At 42.2% G+C, this 19,786-nt stretch overlaps 1 protein-coding gene across 1 annotated transcript in view; it reads left to right on the top strand.

Moving 5' to 3' along the window:
• The window catches only part of MTMR10 (myotubularin related protein 10), a 42,379-nt gene that overhangs the window by 9,256 nt on the left and 13,337 nt on the right, over nucleotides 1–19,786 (top strand). The window contains exons 3-9 of the mRNA XM_040970251.1: nucleotides 1,456–1,592; nucleotides 3,170–3,242; nucleotides 3,691–3,833; nucleotides 11,014–11,104; nucleotides 17,174–17,357; nucleotides 18,790–18,877; nucleotides 18,959–19,047. Coding sequence (XP_040826185.1) covers nucleotides 1,456–1,592; nucleotides 3,170–3,242; nucleotides 3,691–3,833; nucleotides 11,014–11,104; nucleotides 17,174–17,357; nucleotides 18,790–18,877; nucleotides 18,959–19,047 — 805 coding nt within the window. The remainder of the gene's footprint in view (nucleotides 1–1,455; nucleotides 1,593–3,169; nucleotides 3,243–3,690; nucleotides 3,834–11,013; nucleotides 11,105–17,173; nucleotides 17,358–18,789; nucleotides 18,878–18,958; nucleotides 19,048–19,786) is intronic.

Below are 19,786 nucleotides of genomic sequence, written 5' to 3'. Positions count from 1 at the left end.
TTTCATTTTTCGTGGGTTACAATGACTTTGTACAGGTTCTGTGCATCATAGTCATTTAAGATTTTCTTTTTAAAAGATTGGTTTACTTGAAAGGTAGGGGACAGGAGGGGCTGAGACACAGATACTCCATCTGTTGATTCACTCCCCAAATGGCCACAAAGCCAACTCTGTACCAGACTAAAACCAGGAGCCAGAAACTCCACTGCGCTCTGCCACATGGGTGGCAGGGTCCCCAGCACTTAGGCCATGTTCTACTACCTTCCTAAGCACGTTGGCAGGAAACTGGGTCAGGAGCAAGGTGATACAATCAAGCCAGTGCTCAACTATGGTTGAGGTGGTATTTTTTTGTTTTAATTTATTTTATTTTTTATTGGAAAGTCAGATATACAGAGAGAATGAGATACAGAGAGAAAGATCTTCCATCCACTGGTTCATTCCCCAAGTGGCCACAAAGGCCAGAGCTGAGTCAATCTAAAGCCAGGAGCTTCTTCCAGGTCTCCCATGCGGATGCAGGGTCCCAAGGCTTTGGGCCATCCTCTACTGCTTTCCTAGGCTAAAAGCAGGGAGCTGGATGGGAAGTGAAACAGCTGGGACACAAGCTAGCACCCATATGAGATCCTGGCACATGCAAGGCAAGGACTTAGCCATTAGGCTACCACGCAGGGCCCTATGTAATATAGCTTTTAAAAAAGGTTTATTTTTAGTTGAAAGACAGAGTTAGAGAAACAGAAACAGAGAGAGATCGTCCACCTACCGGCTCACTCCTCAGATGAGTGCCATGGGGCCTGTCCAAAAGCCAGGAGCCCAGAGTGGGGCTCAGAGTGGACAGGCCCAGAGTGGGGCCTGTCCAAAGCCAGGAGCCCAAAGCCTCTTTCAGGTTTCCCACATGGGTGCAGGGGCTCACAGACTGAGGCCAGCTTCTGCTTTCCCAGACACATAAACAGGCAGCTGGGGCTTCAGCTGGTGCTCATGTGGGATGCCATACCACAGCCAGGTGCTTGACTTACTATGCCACGATACTGGACCCTGTGTAATGCATCTTAAAGTAAAACTGAACTCTTTCACTTTGATTCTGAGACACTGGTTTGAAAGAGCAGGTCACGTGTTAGCAAAGCGCCAGTGTCAGAGTGCTTGAAGGAAAGCATGTAGCTTATGGCTTCTCCAGAGATAAATATGTAACAAGAGGCTCTAGTCCAGAGAAGGAACAGACTCAGCCTTCCATGACTGCAGCAGTTTAGGCCCCCAGCTTCTCTCCTCATCTACCTCAGTTTACACACCTTCAGAGTGGGCAGAAGTGCCTGGTGGAGGCTGTTCTGTTGAGAGTGCTGGTAAGCAGCCTGTGAAAGTTACCTTTTCTCGTCGTCATAGTTTCCTGAAATACTCCTTCTAGGTTGCAGTGACTGTTAATACCTTATGGTGTACCTATAACTTATGCTTTTTTTTTCCTTCTTTAAGGAGAAATTGTTGTAAATGAAGTCAATTTTGTGAGAAAATGTATTGCATCAGACACAAGTCAATATGATTTGTGGGGAAAGCTGGTTTGCACTAACTTCAAAATCTCCTTTATTACGGACGACCCGATGCCTTTGCAGGTATGTTTTGTTTGTACACTACTCAATCAAGGTGCGTGACTCTGCAGTAGTATATGTTATTCTATTTAATAAGTCACTGTGGGAAGATTATAGTGAAAGTATCTGACAAATATAATGTTGAGAATGCACTAAAACTCAAAAGAGTTTTAGAAGAATGTTGGGACTTTGATAAGCAATAGAATTAATTCATTTAAAGAAACACCTTGCTGTGTTTGTGTTCTGTGATCGTACTACTTTATAAAAACAAACATATCCTGTTTTATTTTTATTTTTTTATTTTTAAAAATGAGCTGTTTTGCTCCCAGAAGTCAAATTTCAATTTTTAAATTTAATGGCCTTTTGTCTGGGGGTCAGAATGTGGTGTAACAGGTCAAGCTGCTTCCTGCAGTGCCGGCATCCATTGCATGCCTGTGTGAGTCCCAGCTGCTCCCCCTGCACCCCAGCTCCCTGCTGAGGGCCTGGGAAAGCAGCAGCAGAGGGCCCACCCGTGCCAGAGACCCAGATGAAGCTGTCCCTTTGGCCTGGGCCCTCCCTGGCGATTGTGGTGTTTGAAGAGTGAATCAGCAGATGAAAGATCTCTCTCCTTGTGTCTGTCACTCACTCTCCAACTCTGTTGCTGTGCTTTTTAAATAAATACATAAATAAATGAAGATGAATTTTGATTTGTGTCACATGTATCTGTCCCCGAGATCTCTGTGTGTCAGTCATTGTTCACTCATGAAATACTTGCATATTAACCCTAATAAATGAATAATCGCACTGTGCATATTTTTCCTGTATTCCGTCATTAATTTATGTGTCTGTTATTGTTTATGTGTTATATTCTTCTGTAGTCATAGCTAAATTTGAGGTGTTCAGAGTCATTGCAAAGATAAAGATACTGATTTATTTGGATGTAGACTTGGGTTTTTCCTTATGTATCATTATGAATCACTATGATTTATGATCCCAAAACCCTCAGTGTAAATGAGGATCCTATACCTGGAAGAGCTGAACTCTAGCACCACCAATAGCGTGGACCAACTCCATGCTGCCAGCAGGGATGGTGCCTGTCAGCTCTGTTCTTAGTTTGAAAATGAATATGAAATGTTTGTTGTTAGCAGGGCAAAATGAGTTACAGTTTGTCAACAGCTTTTTTTGTAAGATTTTTTTCTAGTGGGTGGTCTGCTCTGAAAAGATACTTTCTACTCTCAAATCTCTATTATGAAAATCAAGCATGGTTTTCTGTATTCAAATGGGAATTGCTGGGAACGTCTTTGTCTTGGCTAGTGTATAGCCAGCTTCTCCAGCACCAGACATGCGGATGTTTGCCTGGGAAGTGCTTGGCTGTTGGAACGATACTGCGCTGTACTTGTGACTTCACCTTTTCACGTAGGAGTGTGGAGGGCCTGGCCGTGACTGCCTTCCTACTCTGACTGCACTTTACTCTAAGGTGTTCTGTCCCCAGGAAAATCCTAGCTAGCTACGTGCAAAAAAACTTGCTGTGCTTTGTAGATACAGCTGCTACAGTTCCCCTTCACACCTAAACATAAGTTTGTTTATTGAGAAAAGAATTAATGTGAGCTTTTTTATTTCAGAAATTCCATTACAGAAACCTCCTTCTTGGAGAACATGATGTCCCTTTAACGTGTATCGAACAGATTGTCACAGGTATGCTATGTGCTTGGAATTTTTCCTTGAAGAGTCATATCTTAAATGCATGAGTTGGAATTTTATTTCTTATAGGTTAACTGATGCTGTTATTTTTTTTTGAGTTCCATGAACATTAGAAAGAAATCAAGAATGTTATTTTTAAATGGAGATACAAAATGTGTGGCTTTTAATAGTTTATAAATTTTGTTCTTGTCATTAAAATTTAGTCATTAACTACATCTCAATTGTGGTGATTGTATAGAAACTGTATGTTTTAAAATATCTTCAAAAGCAAAGAGTTAAAATGGACTACCCAAAGTACGTAAGTTATAGATAAATGTCAAGTCTGCAGAGAAGGAGTTTTTGAGTGGTGGGTGCCCTTCTAATTATTTTCACTGAGAACTTTTCAAGAGTACAAAGTGTAACAAAAATTTTTTTACATATTTCCTACCTTTTTTTCTTTTAGTAAATGACCACAAGAGGAAGCAGAAAGTACTTGGCCCTAATCAGAAACTGAAATTTAATCCTACAGAGTTAATTATTTATTGTAAAGATTTCAGAATTGTCAGATTTCGCTTTGATGAATCAGGTCCTGAAAGTGCCAAAAAGGTAAATATTGTTAAATTTTTATCAATTTCTGCGTTCTTTACTATATTCACCAGCTTTTTTGGTGTGTTGAAATTTTCATGTCTCCTTTGTTCAGTGTTGGCGAGGATATGGAAGTTATCATCCATCTTCTTGAATAAAGCTGAAGCAAAGTATTTTAGCAGCTGCTTTTTTTTATTATTAATTTACAGCTGCTTTAAAGTACTTTATATAATTTTCTTATCAGCTCCTAAAATGTTGCAGATCAGCCTGTGGAGATGCACGTTTCTTTTACATTAAGACCATTCCTAGCCCATGTCATTCTTGGTTGAAAAGTTGAATTATATGCTGTAATTGGGATTTGGTAACGCTTCTAATTCATTACCACAAAGTGAGCAGCTGAGAGCCTGACTGAGCTCATGTTAAGTTACAGGAGAGGACTTGTGTTTGTTGATGCTTTGAGGATGAAGAGCATCCTCTGGTTCTTTGATCAGTTGGCAGCAGCAGCTGATTTGGGCCAGGAAAAAATCCACACAGGAACTCCGTCTGCGTCTCCCCACAGGGGTGGCAGCACCTTCAGTATCTGGGCCGTTGTTCACTGCATCCCAGGCCTGTTACCAGAGAGCTGCAGAGTGGAGTAGCCAGGACGCGGACTAACACTCTGATGTGGGTGTTCCAGGGAGGTGGGGGCTTAAAGTGTGGTGACACAGCACCTGCTCCAAGCTGGGCACTTTTTCTTGGCTTTTCCCCCTTTCCTTCCAGGGGATGTTTGTGGCTGCCCGTGGAGTAAAATGCAAGGGCAGAAGTCTCCACTTGATTGGTTGTCTGCTCTGGCTCTGCCAGCAGTGTGAAGCCTGTAGCCCTAAGGCCTCTCTGTTCTGTCTGTGATGCAGCAGATGCGCTGAGCAGTGAAGCATTCCCCACAAGTCGACTCTCAGGTGCTGGGAATACAGCAGCAGTGGGCTAGGAGTCACTTCTGCTCAGAACTGAGGCAGCCTTTGCACTGCCAAGCAATGGGCACATTTGTTTCTCATAGCTGCAATAAAATTATTGGTGATATCAAAAAGGCATGTCTAAAAGATCCTAAGGCAGTGGTCTTCATCTGCTTCAAGGAGAAAGTGATTCTAACAGTTGCAAACAGAAGCAATAGTTTCTCTGCAGAAAGTCAACATGAGGTGGATATCTGAAAGTACGTGACAGTGGACTGTCCATTAGTGTGTCCATGGGCTCTAAGGCTAAAAACTCTTGAGTAGTATCTAAATAACCATCACTTGGCATACTACCATTGACAGTTCAATAGGCAACTCGTAGGACCTTGCTTTACCTGTTGGATTCTAATATTGTGATATGGGCTTTTGATTAGTTTGCTGTGCCTCTTCTGATACAGAAAGATTTTAGAGTTAAGTAGTAAATTGTGTTAAAAACTTTAGCCAAGTTACTTTCTCAAATCTGTAATTGATCAAAGGGTCAAAAGCTTGCCTGTGAAAATTCTAACTTAAAATATATAGCATCTCTGGCCCGGCGCGATGATGTAGTGGTTAAGGTCCTCGCCTTGCACGCCTGGGATCCCATATGGTGTGCCAGTTCTAATCCCGGCAGCCCCGCTTCCCATCCAGCTCCCTGCCTGTGGCCTGGGAAAGCAGTCGAGGACGGCCCAAAGCCATGGGACCCTGTACCTGTGTGGGAGACCTGGAAGAGCTCCTGGCCCCTGGCTTTGGATTTGCTCAGCTCTAGCCGTTGCCACCAGTTGGGGAGTGAATCATCGGACGGAAGATCTTCCTCTCCGTCTCTCCTCTCTGTATATCTGCGTTTCTAATAAAAATAAAATAAATCTTTTTTTAAAAAAAGAATTATTTCTGTTTAAAATATATATGTTTATATATATTTATATATATATAAATTTTTATATATACATATATATACATACATATACATACATACATACATATATATATATATATATATATATATATATAAAATCTCCATAGATCTTGTAAACAGTTAGGACAAGATATTTTTGAGTAAGCGATTTATACCACTGGGTTCAATATTCTTTCAGGAAGTTTAAATCACTCCTTTCACTCCCTTACTGTATTTTTCCCGATAAACATTTGTTTTTTCTTTTGGAAGAGATCTCTTATTCCCTGGTTCAACTCCCGACATGTCTACAGGGATCAGACCCAGCCAGGCTGAAGCTGGGGGCCAGGACACTGATACAGGTTTCAGGGACTCCGTTATTTGAGTTATCTCCTGCTTTGGCCTAGGATGTACAGTAGCAGGAAATTGGAATCAGGAAGAGTTGGGACTTGAACCCAGGCACCCTGTTAGGTGTGGGTATCCCAACTGACATGTTAACCCATTAGGCCAGTCACCTGCCCTAGGTGACACTGTCTCAGTAAGTAGAAATCATAGTTATTTGGCTTAGTTACATGAGCCACAAGAGTGAATGGGTCATTTTTTTATGTGTGAGAAAGTAATGCTCAGTTTCACATGACAGAAGAGAGGATAAGATGCAGTTTGTTTCCCAGGCTTTAGGTCTAGTTGAGAAGATAAAACAGTGACAAGCCTCAGCTAAGTAGCAGACAAAGAAGTTCCCACGCAAAGGATTGGTTGCAAAGTGAACAGAATGTAAAACATCTTGTGAAAATTTCAGGGGATCACTTGCTTGTTGTACGCCAGGGAATAGTGGAGGCCCTCTCTGAACTGCCGCACGAGCTGCCCAGCTTGTGCCCTTTCACAGGTCTTACAGTCTGAAACCTGAGCGTGTCTTCTGTCTAGTCATAGGGCGGGGAATGCAGAACAGCAGAGGCAATTGGAATATAAGTTGTTGCGGTTCACATATTTTTACATAGAGGTTTGGTTTGGTGTGAACACCAAAATTTGTTGGCTTTCTGAGTTGGAAACAAACACTGGCATGCTCTTCTATTTCAAGTAAAATTTCTCATCTAAAATTAGGTAACTGTTGGAAAATTACAGCTCATTTTTACCTCCTGGAAACATTGGATACTTTCTGATTTCTCTCTGGAAAGTGCTTTGTTTTAATAAGTTGTCTTAACATGACCAGATGTATGTTTGACTTTTCTGGTGAGTGAGTGGTTATTTTTTGAAATACTGAAAGCATTTTGAATTTTGTTTGAAATAGGAAATAATCTCAAAATACTGAATTGGTTCATACTTGTTAGATATTGCTCTGAAACCTTCTGAGTATTTAGTTGATGTCATAATTTATATTATGACAATATTAGATCTTTCTGCAACTGTATTCATATTCATCCTCTTATCCTTGGATTGTCACGGGAAAGTAACAGTTTTTGGGAAGAGTTTATGTAAAGGAAGATGGACTATGGTGATGTCAAACTGGACATCTAACCTCACGGCAACATTGAGCCACCTTTCCTTTGGAGGGGACTTTAGCCAAAGCTAAAGGGTAAAAATTTAAAAACCAAAAAAAAAAAATCCGTTTTTAATGCCACACATGTGCACACGTCCTACATGCTGGTAAGTAGAATGTACATGCTTTGTCTCCAACTGTTTTCTCAAATCTCTTGCTTATGGACCACCACTTACTCAAGTGCACTTTCTAGGAGTGAGTGGTTCATCTGATGAAAGAACCTGTTGCCTTTTTCCTTAACGGTCATTTTTGTCTTGAATATTTTAACTGAATTTTTAGTTTTTCAACCATAGAAATGAAGGAAACTGGCTTTGTTTGCAACTGGGATAGGGCTTGTTGGGATTGGAGTGTCTCCTCTACCCACACTTCCCTACCTTCAGTGTCACGTGGTCTCAGCGGAGAGGCCCTGCACTTGTAAGTGCTGCTGGCTCTGTCCAGATACAAGTGCCTGCTTCGTCCACAGTTCCTCCTTTATTACAGTATTTTAATTTTTTTCTCCAGTAAAATATTCTTTTTACTTCTTATGATGGTTAGGGCTCCTATTGCAAAGACATTTTTTAAATATAGTTTTTCTAAAAAGATTTAATGCTTATGGAATAACTGAAAAAGTAAATCTTACAGAGGAACGCTAGAAATCTGACAAGTTTTTTTTAATAGTCCTTTATTATTTATTTTTATTGGAAAGGCAGATATACAGAGAGGAGGAGAGACAGACAAGAAGATCTTCCATCCATTGGGTCACTCCGCACGCAGCTGCAACAGCTGGAGCTGAGCAGATCCAAAGCCAGGAGCCCGGAGTACTTCCAGGTCTCCCACTTGCTCACGGGGTTCCAAGCCTTGGACCATACTCAACTGCTTCCCCAAGCCACCAACAGGGAGCTGGATGGAAAAGTGGGGCTATGGAGATTAGAACTGGTGCCCATATAGGATCCCAGTGTGTTCAAGGTGAGGATTTTAGCCACTAGACTGTCGCACTGGGTCCTTAGTAGTTCATTTTAAAAAGTTCAGAAAAGAACACTTAACTTTCTCAGTGTTGGACATAGCAGCAGGAATGTAATCCATGTAAGGCACTCCGTTTTTGTGTCATTGTAAAACCAAAGATGCCCCTCACTTAGGTTTTATGAAAATACTGCGTCTACTTGGAATTGACATCTGAACAACCGTACCTTTAGTCCAAGTTGTGGTTCCCCGCCCCAGCAGGTGGGAGCAGTTAGACTGAGTCCCAGTGTCACGGTCATTTTACACATTCTCCTTTATTTCCTAACCCAGTGAGACACTGTGCTGTTTGTAGGGGCTTGTTAGAAATAGGATGTGGTGTTGGGTTTGGTCTTGCAGGTAGGCTTTGTTTTGTTGTAGTTTTTGCTTTGTGACTTCAGAAAAAGTTGGCTAATCAACGATCCCTGAATTTTGTTTATGTAAACAAGACTTGTGACTGCTTTCTGTTGTCTTGGAGGATGTGATGGGCTGACTGAGGTGCAGCACTTGAATGACAGTGCTCACTTTGTGACCTAGGAGGTTTGCAGAACAGCCCGTTAGACACAGAGCACCCTCAGGAAGCGGCTGACAGAACATCGTGAAATGCCGCCTCTTCAGATCTTGTCTCAGGTCTGCAGGGCGCTCTCTCTGAGTCTGTATTCTCCCTTCTTTTCTCACTGTCACATTTCGTATTGCCCTTCCTTGCTGTTTTTGTTTTCCTCCTGCTGCTCTTGTCATTACCTGATTTCCTTTTTTTCTTGTATATCTTATTCAGTTTCTGCCTTCTCCAGTAGAATGTAAGCTTAATGGGAACAGGAATTTGCTTAATTCCCTACTTCCTTGAAGCTTTGATCATGGTAGGTACTCAGTAGTGCTTGACGAGTAAGGAAGAAATGTGGCATCTCCTCCTATGTAATTGAACTTGAGGGTCAGAGTATGACAACCACCTTTGTCCTGCTTTTAATCTACACTGCTGGAAGTACAGCTACATAAGCACAAAAACATAGACTTTTATACTGAAATCGTCATCATTCGGAGATGACAGGGGGGTTTCTGGAGTTATGCTCTGACAGTGGCTCAGCCAAGGAAGGCTTGGGAAGGCAGCGGTGTTGAATGGAGTTGGCAGTTCCCAGCAAGCTTAGACCAGAGTGGAAGGATTTCCCTAGTGAAGAGGGTGACAGAGGAGATGGCTGAGCTGCATCAGACAATGTGTTCAGACATGTTGCTTTCTGACCACACACTTCCGGTCAGCATGGAAAGAGGGGGACTGGTAAGGGAAACCAGTTTTATCATGAGTCAAGATTAAGGATATTTAATTTATTGTGTATGTATCTGCGAAACATAGCAGGCTACAGAGAACAAAATTATTCATAATTACATCTTTCAAAGACAGTTCTGAAGTACTGTGCATTTCCATAATGTAGGAAATTCCACTGAGGTGTTGTAAGATAAATATGGCTTAAGGATATGGCAGTGGATAAGGATAAGGAAATGGGACAAGTATGAAAAATGTATGGATGAAAGTACAAAAAAGCTTATTTAGTTTATAAACAAAGTTTATTTAATTTAAAAACTAACTGTGATACCAAAGGAATAGCAAGAGAGGACTCAGTGCACAGATTTCAGCGGCTTTGCTCCTGAAGCACTTCCAGGAGGATGTTGGATAGAGTAGGGATGGCAATATGGAGAACCATCTCCTTACTTTTCTATGTGGGACCCTTCTAGAAGTTTCTAAGGATACTGAGAATTTGGGACATTATCTGAGGTAAAAGTAGTGATCAACCTCACCCCTTGTTTACTTGTTATAATTTAGCTAGACAAGAAACATTCATTCCATAGAAGCTCTTTGATGAGGTGTAGTTAATAACAAACTGACACACATTCACTTATTGGAATTTGCATCATCTCACTTGGAATACCACAACTTTGACACAGCTAATGCCCACGCTTTTCTTACTCACCGTCCAAAAATGTTTTGCTTCTAAATGATACTTAATCGTATTTAAGTTTTGCTGTCTTCTTCTTGAAAATACCTTAAATTTTTCTTCTCTGCTCATTTTAAGAGCTTTTCTGTCACAGTCTGGGTCGGATCTGTAGGCTTCGTTCTGTGCAGTAGCAGTCAGTAACTCAGTTCCCTTACAGGAGCTCCTGTTAAGGCCGAGCACATATACAGGTTATCTTTACCAAACACGGGTCTCATCATTGTACAGCTCAGGAGCAGGTTGAGAGTGGGGTTGGCTTCACTCTGGTTCCCTAGCAAGAGTCTCCCCTGGACTGTTTCCACCACAGCATGTAGCCTCACACCATTGGAGCTTCACCAAGCTGTTCTGATATACCTCTGCTATACCATGTGTTTTTGGATTTCTTGCTCTTCTTATTTTATTTATTTTTGTGTGTGTGATTGTTGTTTTTCTATTAGACTTTTTGATTCATGCCTTTCTAACCCACCAAAAATGAAATTGTTGGCTTTTGTGTGTGTGTGTGTGTTTGTGTTTGTTTTGAGTGGATATGATCTCACTGCCCTTTTGGAGGATATTTCTTTGACTTTCCAGTTCTGTTTATTGAAATATAATTACTTTACAGTTAAAATTCAGCTTACCCAGTGCATACTAACTACTTACCATGTGCTGACTGGAGAATTTGGTAGTTTCCTGAGGGCAGAGCAGTGAGTGAGAAGCTTGGCTGTAAGGGATGCTTCCACATTTAGGTGGACAGAAACACATGTAACTAGTACCCACAGTCACTGCTCCAAGATGCGCCCAGGGACCAAGGCCTTGTTGTACATTTCATTTAACCAAGTGTGTTAAAATCGAATTCTAAATGTAGAATTTTTCCTAGGTATGCCTTGCAATAGCTCATTATTCCCAGCCAACAGACCTTCAGCTACTCTTTGCATTTGAATATGTTGGGAAAAAATACCACAATTCAGGTAAATATGAACATATTAAATATTGTAACTAATTTTACATGTATAGATTTTATTCTTATGTTTATCAGAAGCCTCGAAGTACATGAAGCTTTAATGGATAGTTTCCTAACTCTTAGATAAGTAAACTCTGTACACTAAAAGAACTGATCATCGTCAAAGTCTTTCTTTAAGATTTATTTATTTATTTGAAAGTCAGAGTTGCACAGAAAGGAAGAGAGCTTCCCTCTGCTGGTTCCTTCCGCAGATGGCTCAACAACCAGGGCTGAGCGAGGCTGAAGCCCGGAGCTTCTCCTGGGTCTGCCACATGGTGCAGAGACCCTGGCACTTGACCCGTTTCCTGCTGCTTTCCCAGGTGCGTTAGCAGAGATTGGAGGTAGAGCAGAGGGGGAAGTCCATGTAGGAAGCCAGCACCGCAGGCAGAGGCTTTTCCCGCTTTGCTAGACCCCAGACTATTTCTTGAAAAGTGATCAGGAAGAACCTATAAATGTGGGCTTATAAAAATCATGTCCAATGTTTTACCTCCAGTCGCTGACTTGTCTTTTATGATGAAGCATATATCCCTAGCCCATTTTAATTGGTAGCACAGGCTAAAATAATCTTAGAACGCTGGCAGAAAATTAAAAAGTGGTTCAGAAGCATTATCTTTCCTATCAAGGTGTGAGTTCACACAAAAGCTGAAACAATTAAAAACTAAACATTTATAGCGGACTTTGTTAAGATAGCCAAAATACTGAATATTTCTGAGTTAGAGTGAAGAAAGGTGAACATCTATCCAAATTATCCAAATAACACGGTTTTGTGCAGGTACGGTGGTTTGCACCGTCGGGCAGCTATTATGTCACCAAGGGCTGTTCATATACGTCTCTGCTTTCTGTTTGTATACTGGCGGACTTTAATAAACTAGTTTTTCAGAATCTTGTAAAAAGAGGAAAACAAAAAGGCTGTGTCTCCTGTTAGATGCACATTGGCTACATTGGAGCACATGTCTTTATTGGTCTAAGGAAGAAAATCAAACAGTTTGTTGTATGATGAAAGACTTCCTTCATTCCAGCACATTCTGTATCTTACAGACTACTAGTAATTGTCCTGCACTTTTATATTTTGTTACCTTGAACCTTATGATAAATAGCCTGCAAAATAAAAACATTGCTGTATTGCAAATGCATTAAAATGTAATTATCAGTACACAACATATTGCGTAAGTACAGTTTTATTGTTTTAAAAGATATCAGCATTATAAGAGATGTGAAATATTACAGTGCTTTCCAGAAAGACTTCTGTAGTACAATTTAGAAGCTGGATAACTAGTGTTATCAATTTTTCTTATCAAAATGTACACTAATTGTAACTTAGACCTGAGTAATGCATTTGTGTTTTTAAGTTTTTTTTAAATATAAAGTAAATTCACTTACTATCTTGAAGTGGTCTAGATCCTGCACGGGCAGGTCAGTGTTCCCTGGGTCCTCATCAGGCTGCAGAGGGGGCATCACCAGGTGTCTTAGAGCCTTACCCAGAGTTGCAGGGGAGTGGTGCTAAGAGGGTTAAGAGCTGAAGGAGATGGTCTTCAGTTCCCACCTAAACTTGTTTTTGAACCAGACCATCTTTTTTTCATGCTTCTATTTTTCTGGTAGAAAAGATTGGTCCGATGTATAGAGCCATGACTTCTGCAATAATGTAATGACTCGGACTAAGTAAATACAGTAAACTTTGCTATGCAGTTGGCAACCTGATGCCTGCTTTAAATTGCTTTTCGTGTTTTTTTCATCCCAGGTGGGCATCTTCGATTCTTACTACTGCCAAGAGTTGATTGACCTGTAACAGCTCCTCTGCTGCGGGGTTTTCTATCAGGCAGTCCCTCTGTCTCCTCTTGTATAGTTTATTGGTACAGTTTAATTATTAGGGCCTAAAACATTCAGTAGTTGCTTTTTATACTAGATCCTTCAGGCACCTGCCCCTTTGACAACTACTTCATAAACATAACACTGGCCAAGGTTTTGTGAAGCTTCTTTATAGGATAACATCCTTTAATATCCTTCCATGCTGTTACAGAAGCATAAACTGCATCTTTAAGATCAAAAGAAGCCTGAGAGTTCCACACACTGCAGTCAGAATTCATTAAATTGTGAGTGAAAGATGCCCAATAATCCTCTCTTGAACTTCTGGATGACACGTTGATTCATTGACTGGATTAAAGAAGTCCTTTTTGCAGGCAGGTAGGTGACAATGCTGTTTCCACATCTAAAATTAGAAGATGACCCCTGCAGTTACTTAAGAAAGCGATCCTTTGGCTGGCCTTAGCTGTGGCGAGGTGGTTCCTTCATGTCCAACGTCACAGGACAGTCATCCACGTGCTCCTGTGGGTGTCCTCAAGTACAGGAGGACGGCAGGGCCCTCAGGCTTCGCTCAGAACCCGCTGCCCACTGGCACCCACGAGCCCAGCCCAGAGCCGTGTTTCATCCTGAAAAGAACCCATGAGAACTCGGCTTTCCTTGATCCAACTGTTATTAGACACAGATTTTTAAAAGTATCTTATAAAATTAATAAGGTGTCAGATTATGCTTCTGGACTAAAGAGTTGAAAACCAGCCGACATTGTCTGCAGGTCTAGTTCAGCAGCTCCAGCTCCGCACGAATCTGCTGACAGATGCTGAGATGAGATCCGAGGTATTAATGTGGGTTCACATAAAAAAAAATGTGTTCCAGTGAAAAATTATTTTTAGATTTTATCTGTTAGATTAATAAAAATCTTGGGATTGGATTTTCCATGAAATTTTATTTTTAAGAAAATGCATAATATATTTGAATCATTGTCAGAATTTTAAGTTTGGTCATTATCCACTCTTTTTCCATTCCCAGTGTAGTTATAAAGCATTGTAATTTTTTCTTGAATATTAGGGTTCATAAGCAGCCACAGGCATCAGAATCATTTGGGCCTTTAGCAGTGCAACTGTGTTGGCACACACACTCAGAATTTCCCCTTTTAGAACCACTTTCTCATTTGAGCCCATTAGTGATCATAGCTCTCTATTTTTCGCTTCTGAGGTCTGTGATATCATTACTAGGATAGTCTGTTTTCATATGGCTACCACTAGTTTATTTTAACTTTGAGAGAGAACATGCTCACTTAAACTACCATGCATTGATTCACTCCCCAAATGCTCAACAGCCAGGGTTGGGCTATTCTGAGCTGGGAGGAAAACTCAGCCCAGACTCCCCTGTGACAGGCAGGAGGCAGTCACTCATGCTGTGACCTGCTCCTCCGAGGGTTTGCTCTGGCAGAGCAGCTGGAGTCGGGAGCTGCAGCTGGGACTCGGTGTGGGATGTGTGCGAGGCACCCACCTGGCCAGGTCGACTTTTCTTGTTTCCTGTGGCCTAGGGCCATTCTGAACATTAATTGGGTCAATTTACTGGCATCTCTCTAAACTAACCTGAAGTCTAGGATTTCACTTACAAACTGAATCACAGAGAAGTAGTTTTATAATTCAAGTAGCACATTCTCAGCCCCGCTTAATAAAGGCTGCAATGCAGAACAGTGTTAGATTTTGAGCTAGGGATTTGTAGCCAGTCTATTTGCATACCTCAACTAAACGCCTGGGTGTTTTCTTCATACGCTTGCGTGTCCTGTGTGCTGCAGCTGGGACGTTTGGAACAGCGCTGAACAACAGTCTTGTTACTAGATCATTTCTGTCTCTGCTTTTAAGGGAGGTGCCATGTGCTGCATTTTTTTTTTTTCATATAAATACTGTATCAACTTAGAAAAATTCCCTTTCCCTTTTATTCCAAATTGGCTAACTTTTTTTTTCTGGGTTGCTTTTTTGTTTTTGTCTTTGGTGGAATCACAAACAGGTGTTGGACTCTGTAAAATGTTTTTCTGTATTTCCTGAGCTGATCGTGCGGGGTTTTCTCCCTGTAGCTAAACCTTGTAATGAACCAGCAGAGTTCTCTGTGTTGGTGTTCTGAATACTCTGAAGAGACTGGGGGTTGCCTGAGACTCAAGGCGGGTTTTGTGTTCTAGAGCGATGACTGCCCAAGCATTCCCCTATGGAGCGTATGCAGGATATAGGAATTAGCATCTTAATATTAAAGTAGTCTGTGACAATCAGAAACACTGAGTAACCTTTCTTTCTTTACTTTCTTTACTGGAAAGGCAGAGTGACAGTAGGAGGGAGAGACAAAAAGGAAAAAGAGATCTTGCATCTGCTTATTCACTCCCCTAAAAATGACCAAAACATCTAGTGCTGAGCCAGGTGGAAGCCAGGAGCTGGTCTCCCACATGAGTGCTCTATTTTTGATCCTAGTGTTTGGGCATGTTCTGCTTTCCCAGGGGTTTTCGCAGGGAGTTGGATAGGAAGCAGAGCGGCTGGGACTTGGACAAGTGTTCCAGTAAGAGCTTAACTTGCTGTGCCACAACACTGACCTCACACTAAGTAATTCCGATGCAGGACAAAAAATTAATTACATAAGACCTTTCACAGTCTGAAGTAGCACTCACTGTCCAGTGATGTCACATGTGCTGCCTGGCAGGGTAGCTGCTAGCCTCACGTGGTTATTGAGGACTTGAAATGTGGCTAGTGCGACTGATGGACTGACATTTTAATTTTGGTTTTTTTCCTTTAACTTTAACTTGAAATGGGCATGTAGAACTAGCAGCTTTTCTTTCGGGCAATACTGACATGGAGTCTAGGCCCAGCTAATCCTCCAACCTGTCTCCCACAATCTCTTACCTCCTTAATGCTCTAACTGTATGTAATTACTTGGTGTCGTACAGTTGTACCATGTTTTGTGTTCTCTGACCAATATGCTCTCTACCAGCTACCTGGAAACTTTGACTCTTTCTTTAGGACTCTGTTCAGATGTGGTCAAGTCATAAAGGCCTCCCTGCCCCAGCTTCCTCTCCCAGCAAGAGATAAGGGTTTCTTCTACATCTTATGCACTCAGACATGCAGCGCGCTCCTGCGTTAGTGCTTTCCATATAGAGATAAAATGTTATCATGTTGCTCTCAGACCTGGACACCTGGTGGTTTCTCAGAAAATCCTTGTACCATGAGTTAATAAATAATCAGTAGCAGTGGACATGGGAGATTCATGGGACAATGAGGGACATGTTGTGGTTACAAAGGAGGGTGAGAATTGGGAATAATGGAAAATTAAGGCCAGAGCATGTAAGTGAGGAATCCTTAAGACCACAAGAAGCCATTCGATTGGCTTGATTCAGGTGGGAAATGAACAGTGCTGAGCTTTAGGACCCTGTACTGTCATTGTAAAAGCATCATTTCAGGGAAAAGTATCTTGTAGCTTTTGTGTGGTTTGAGGCCGGTTAGAACATCCTGTCAGGGACGTCAGTGGGGAGACTTGCCCCGGTTGACTGTGGCAGTAAGACTCTGGGTCAGGACGGGTCATTCCATGTATTGTCCCAAATTGCCTGGATAACGCTGATCAACTGTTGGGCTGATGTCTCTGCAGTCACATTACAGGCACACTCCAGCCTGCAGGCTGTTCCTGGAAGACAGCTGCTCCCCTCTGCTTGCTAAGGGCCTTGAAGTCTGGCCCCACCTGTTGAAACTGCATGTGGGGACAACATTCAGACTGAGTGAAGGAACCTTGTGAGCTTCTCAAAGGAAAACTGAGTAGATACAGGAAGCTAAGAATTTACTGAGGAGCCAGATAGATGAAAAGTCAGTACTAGAGCAATGAAAGGCAGTGGAAAGGTTGAGATCAGAGACTTGTTAGAGCATTCATTCTTCCAGGGAAAAGACAGAGAAAGCAAGCAAGCGACTTGAATTTACCCCACAGTGTAGGGCAGCATGATGAGGGAGATGAATATAGCTTCCATAGAATGGGCGTGTTGGAAGACTGTTGAAAGTGACAGACCCTATGGAGGACAGGGGGACAGAGGGGTGTGTAGGGGGAAGAAGCTGTTGAAGATCATGACTCCTGAGAAGCTTGGAGGACAAAGCAGAGAGGACAGACTACAAAGTATACACCTGACAGGAAGCACAGAAAAATGGAAGGGAATGCTGCATGAAATGCAACTCAAGCAAAAGAGTAGTAATAATGCTTTTTCCTGCAGCAAATAAAATGAATGGAATACCCTCTGGAAGTGGAGGAGGAGGCGGAAGTGGATCTGGTGGTGGCAGCAGCCCAAAAACTCCGCTGTTTGAAACATACTCCGACTGGGACAGAGAAATGAAGAGGACTGGGGCTTCGGGTTGGAGAGTTTGTTCTATTAATGAGGGTTACATGATATCCACGTGGTAAGTACAGCTTTTCTGCTGGTGGGGGTCAGTGGTAACTCAAGCTGTATAGTTAGTAAAATCTTTGTTTTTAGTAAGTTTTAATGCATGCTTTAATAGATAAGGACTTTTTAAAAAATATAAACACAATACCAATATCCATTGAAGAAACTGATCACGATTCCTGTCATTATCTAGCCAGTACTTGTTTGTACTTTATCTTGTTAACCGGTTTGTGCAGGTGGTTTGTTAAGACAGATCCTGAGCAAAGTCTGAAGGTTGCATTTGGTTGGGATGTCCCCGGCCCTTTCAAACACAGTCACCTTGCAGTTTTTTTAATTGACTAAATTTTTTGTGTGACAGAGCCATCCATCTCATTTGTTCCTGAGAGTTCTCCATAGTACAGATAATGCTTTGTCCCAGCAGTCCTGTGCAGGCTCCTTTGTTTTCTGTATTTCCTGCAAAATGCTAGCAAGTTCACATTGAGATTGGATGTTTTTGGTAAGAATGTTTCCTTAGGAGGTGCTCTGCGCTTCTGTCTGGGGCTGGCTCTGTGAGTGTTTGTCCTTCAGTTTAGTTGCTACTTCTTATGATGCTGACTGACAGTGTTCTAGGCTGTCAGCCTGACCAGCCCACACAATGTTCCAGTTCATGTTAATGTTGTAGCTATGGAAACAATGCTCTTTGGAAGTCAGGTCATTGCCCAGATCTCTTATTTCATTGAGGGTTGTTGTTAATCATATTCCAGCTGTCATTTTTAAAAAAGATTTCATTTTTATTGAAAAGTTAGATATGCAGAGGAGGAAAAACAGAGAGGAAGATTTTCCGTCTGCTGATTCACTCCCTAAGTGGCTGCAATGGCTGGAACTGAGCCAATCTGAAGCCAGGAGCTCCTTCCAGGTCTCCCACTTGGGTGCAGGGTCCCATGGCTTTGAGCCATCCTCTACTGCTTTCCCAGGCCACAAGCAGGGAGCTGGATGGGAGGCGGGACAGCTGGGATATAAACCAGTGCCCATAGGGGATTCCAGTGCAAGCAAGGCAAGGACTTCAGCAGCTAGGTACTGTACCAGGCCCTAGTGCTGTCATTTTTTTGTCGAACTTTTTTTTTTTGTCACAAATTCATTAGCACCCTGAAATAGAAGGCAGAATATGGGCTGGACATTTGACCTAAAGGTTAAGACATCACTAGGGATGCTGCATCCTGAATTGATCCCGGGTTCAAGCCTTGGTTCTGCTCCTGATAGATGCCATCTTCTTACTAACGTGACCGTGAAGGCACAGATGATGGTCCTTGGGTCCCTGACACCCGTGAGGATCAGCAGTATCCCTTCCTTCCCCCCGACGGCTGTTCAGCGGTGCGTGTTAAGTGAGGGTACGTGTGCTTAGTTACAGGGCATGTTGCAGAGTGCATGATGCCAACACTCTTAGGTGTGACTGCTTTTTTATCTTCCAGCCTTCCAGAATACTTCGTAGTGCCAAGTTCATTAGCAGACCAAGATCTAAAGATCTTTTCTCATTCTTTTGTTGGAAGACGGATGCCAGTAAGTGTTTCTTGTGGGGTTGCTGTAACACTGGTGTCCGCTTTTCCATGCAGCTAAGTAAGGATTCTCCCTCTCTCCTAGCTCTGGTGCTGGAGTCACTCCAATGGCAGTGCCCTTGTGCGAATGGCCCTCATCAGAGATGTGCTGCAGCAAAGGAAGATTGACCAGAGGTGATTGAGATATGGTCCTTGCTGTTTTAGATAGTTGTACTTGTCATAAATAAGTGTCCAGTAAGTTCTCTACTAATTTAAAATACTTGGTAAACGATGTAGTCATATTCATTGGTACCATATATTCTGTATAAGAATTGCCTTTTTGAAAACAGTGTGAATATGTTTGCTAACATTTAAGTTATACTAAATATAGTTTTAACTTTTTGGCTTAAAAGACACTTGAGGATCTTATATTACTTATATCTTGCTGTAACATGTCCTTAATATCTTCCATACTTCTGGAGTGGGTGTTGTGCAATGCCTTAAGTCATTATATGGAACACCCAAAACCCCATCAGGGTGCGATTTGAGGTCCTGGCAACTCTGCTTCCAACCCAGCCTGCTGTTAATGCATCCTACCAGGAGGGAGCAGACGGTGGCCCTAGAAGTTGGGCCCCTGCCACCCTGTGCGAGGCCCAGATGGGGTTCCAGTCTCCCGACTTTGTCTTGATCCAGCCTGGTTGTTGGGGACTGAGACAGCGGATGTAGGATCTGTCTCTTTTTCTGGGTCCCTCTGCCTTTCAAGTGGACGAAAAGGAAAAGAACGATGCTATGATGTCCAGATGAGACACTTCAGGACAAATCACACATTCCTCATCTTCGTTGTTTCTTGTGTGTCTTTTTAAGGTCTGCAGCGTCACAGTAGCTAGGAAAGCAGTTTTGAGCATCCCCCACAGGGAAGCGTGGCAGCAGCAGC

Source organism: Ochotona curzoniae, unplaced genomic scaffold (assembly GCF_017591425.1).
Source record: "Ochotona curzoniae isolate NIBS_2020 unplaced genomic scaffold, NIBS_Ocur_1.0 scaffold_4701, whole genome shotgun sequence".
In the NCBI taxonomy this organism is placed as follows: Eukaryota; Metazoa; Chordata; class Mammalia; order Lagomorpha; family Ochotonidae; genus Ochotona; species Ochotona curzoniae.
The sequence above is the reverse complement of the archived record's forward strand: the minus strand, read 5'-3'. Positions and strand labels throughout refer to the sequence as shown.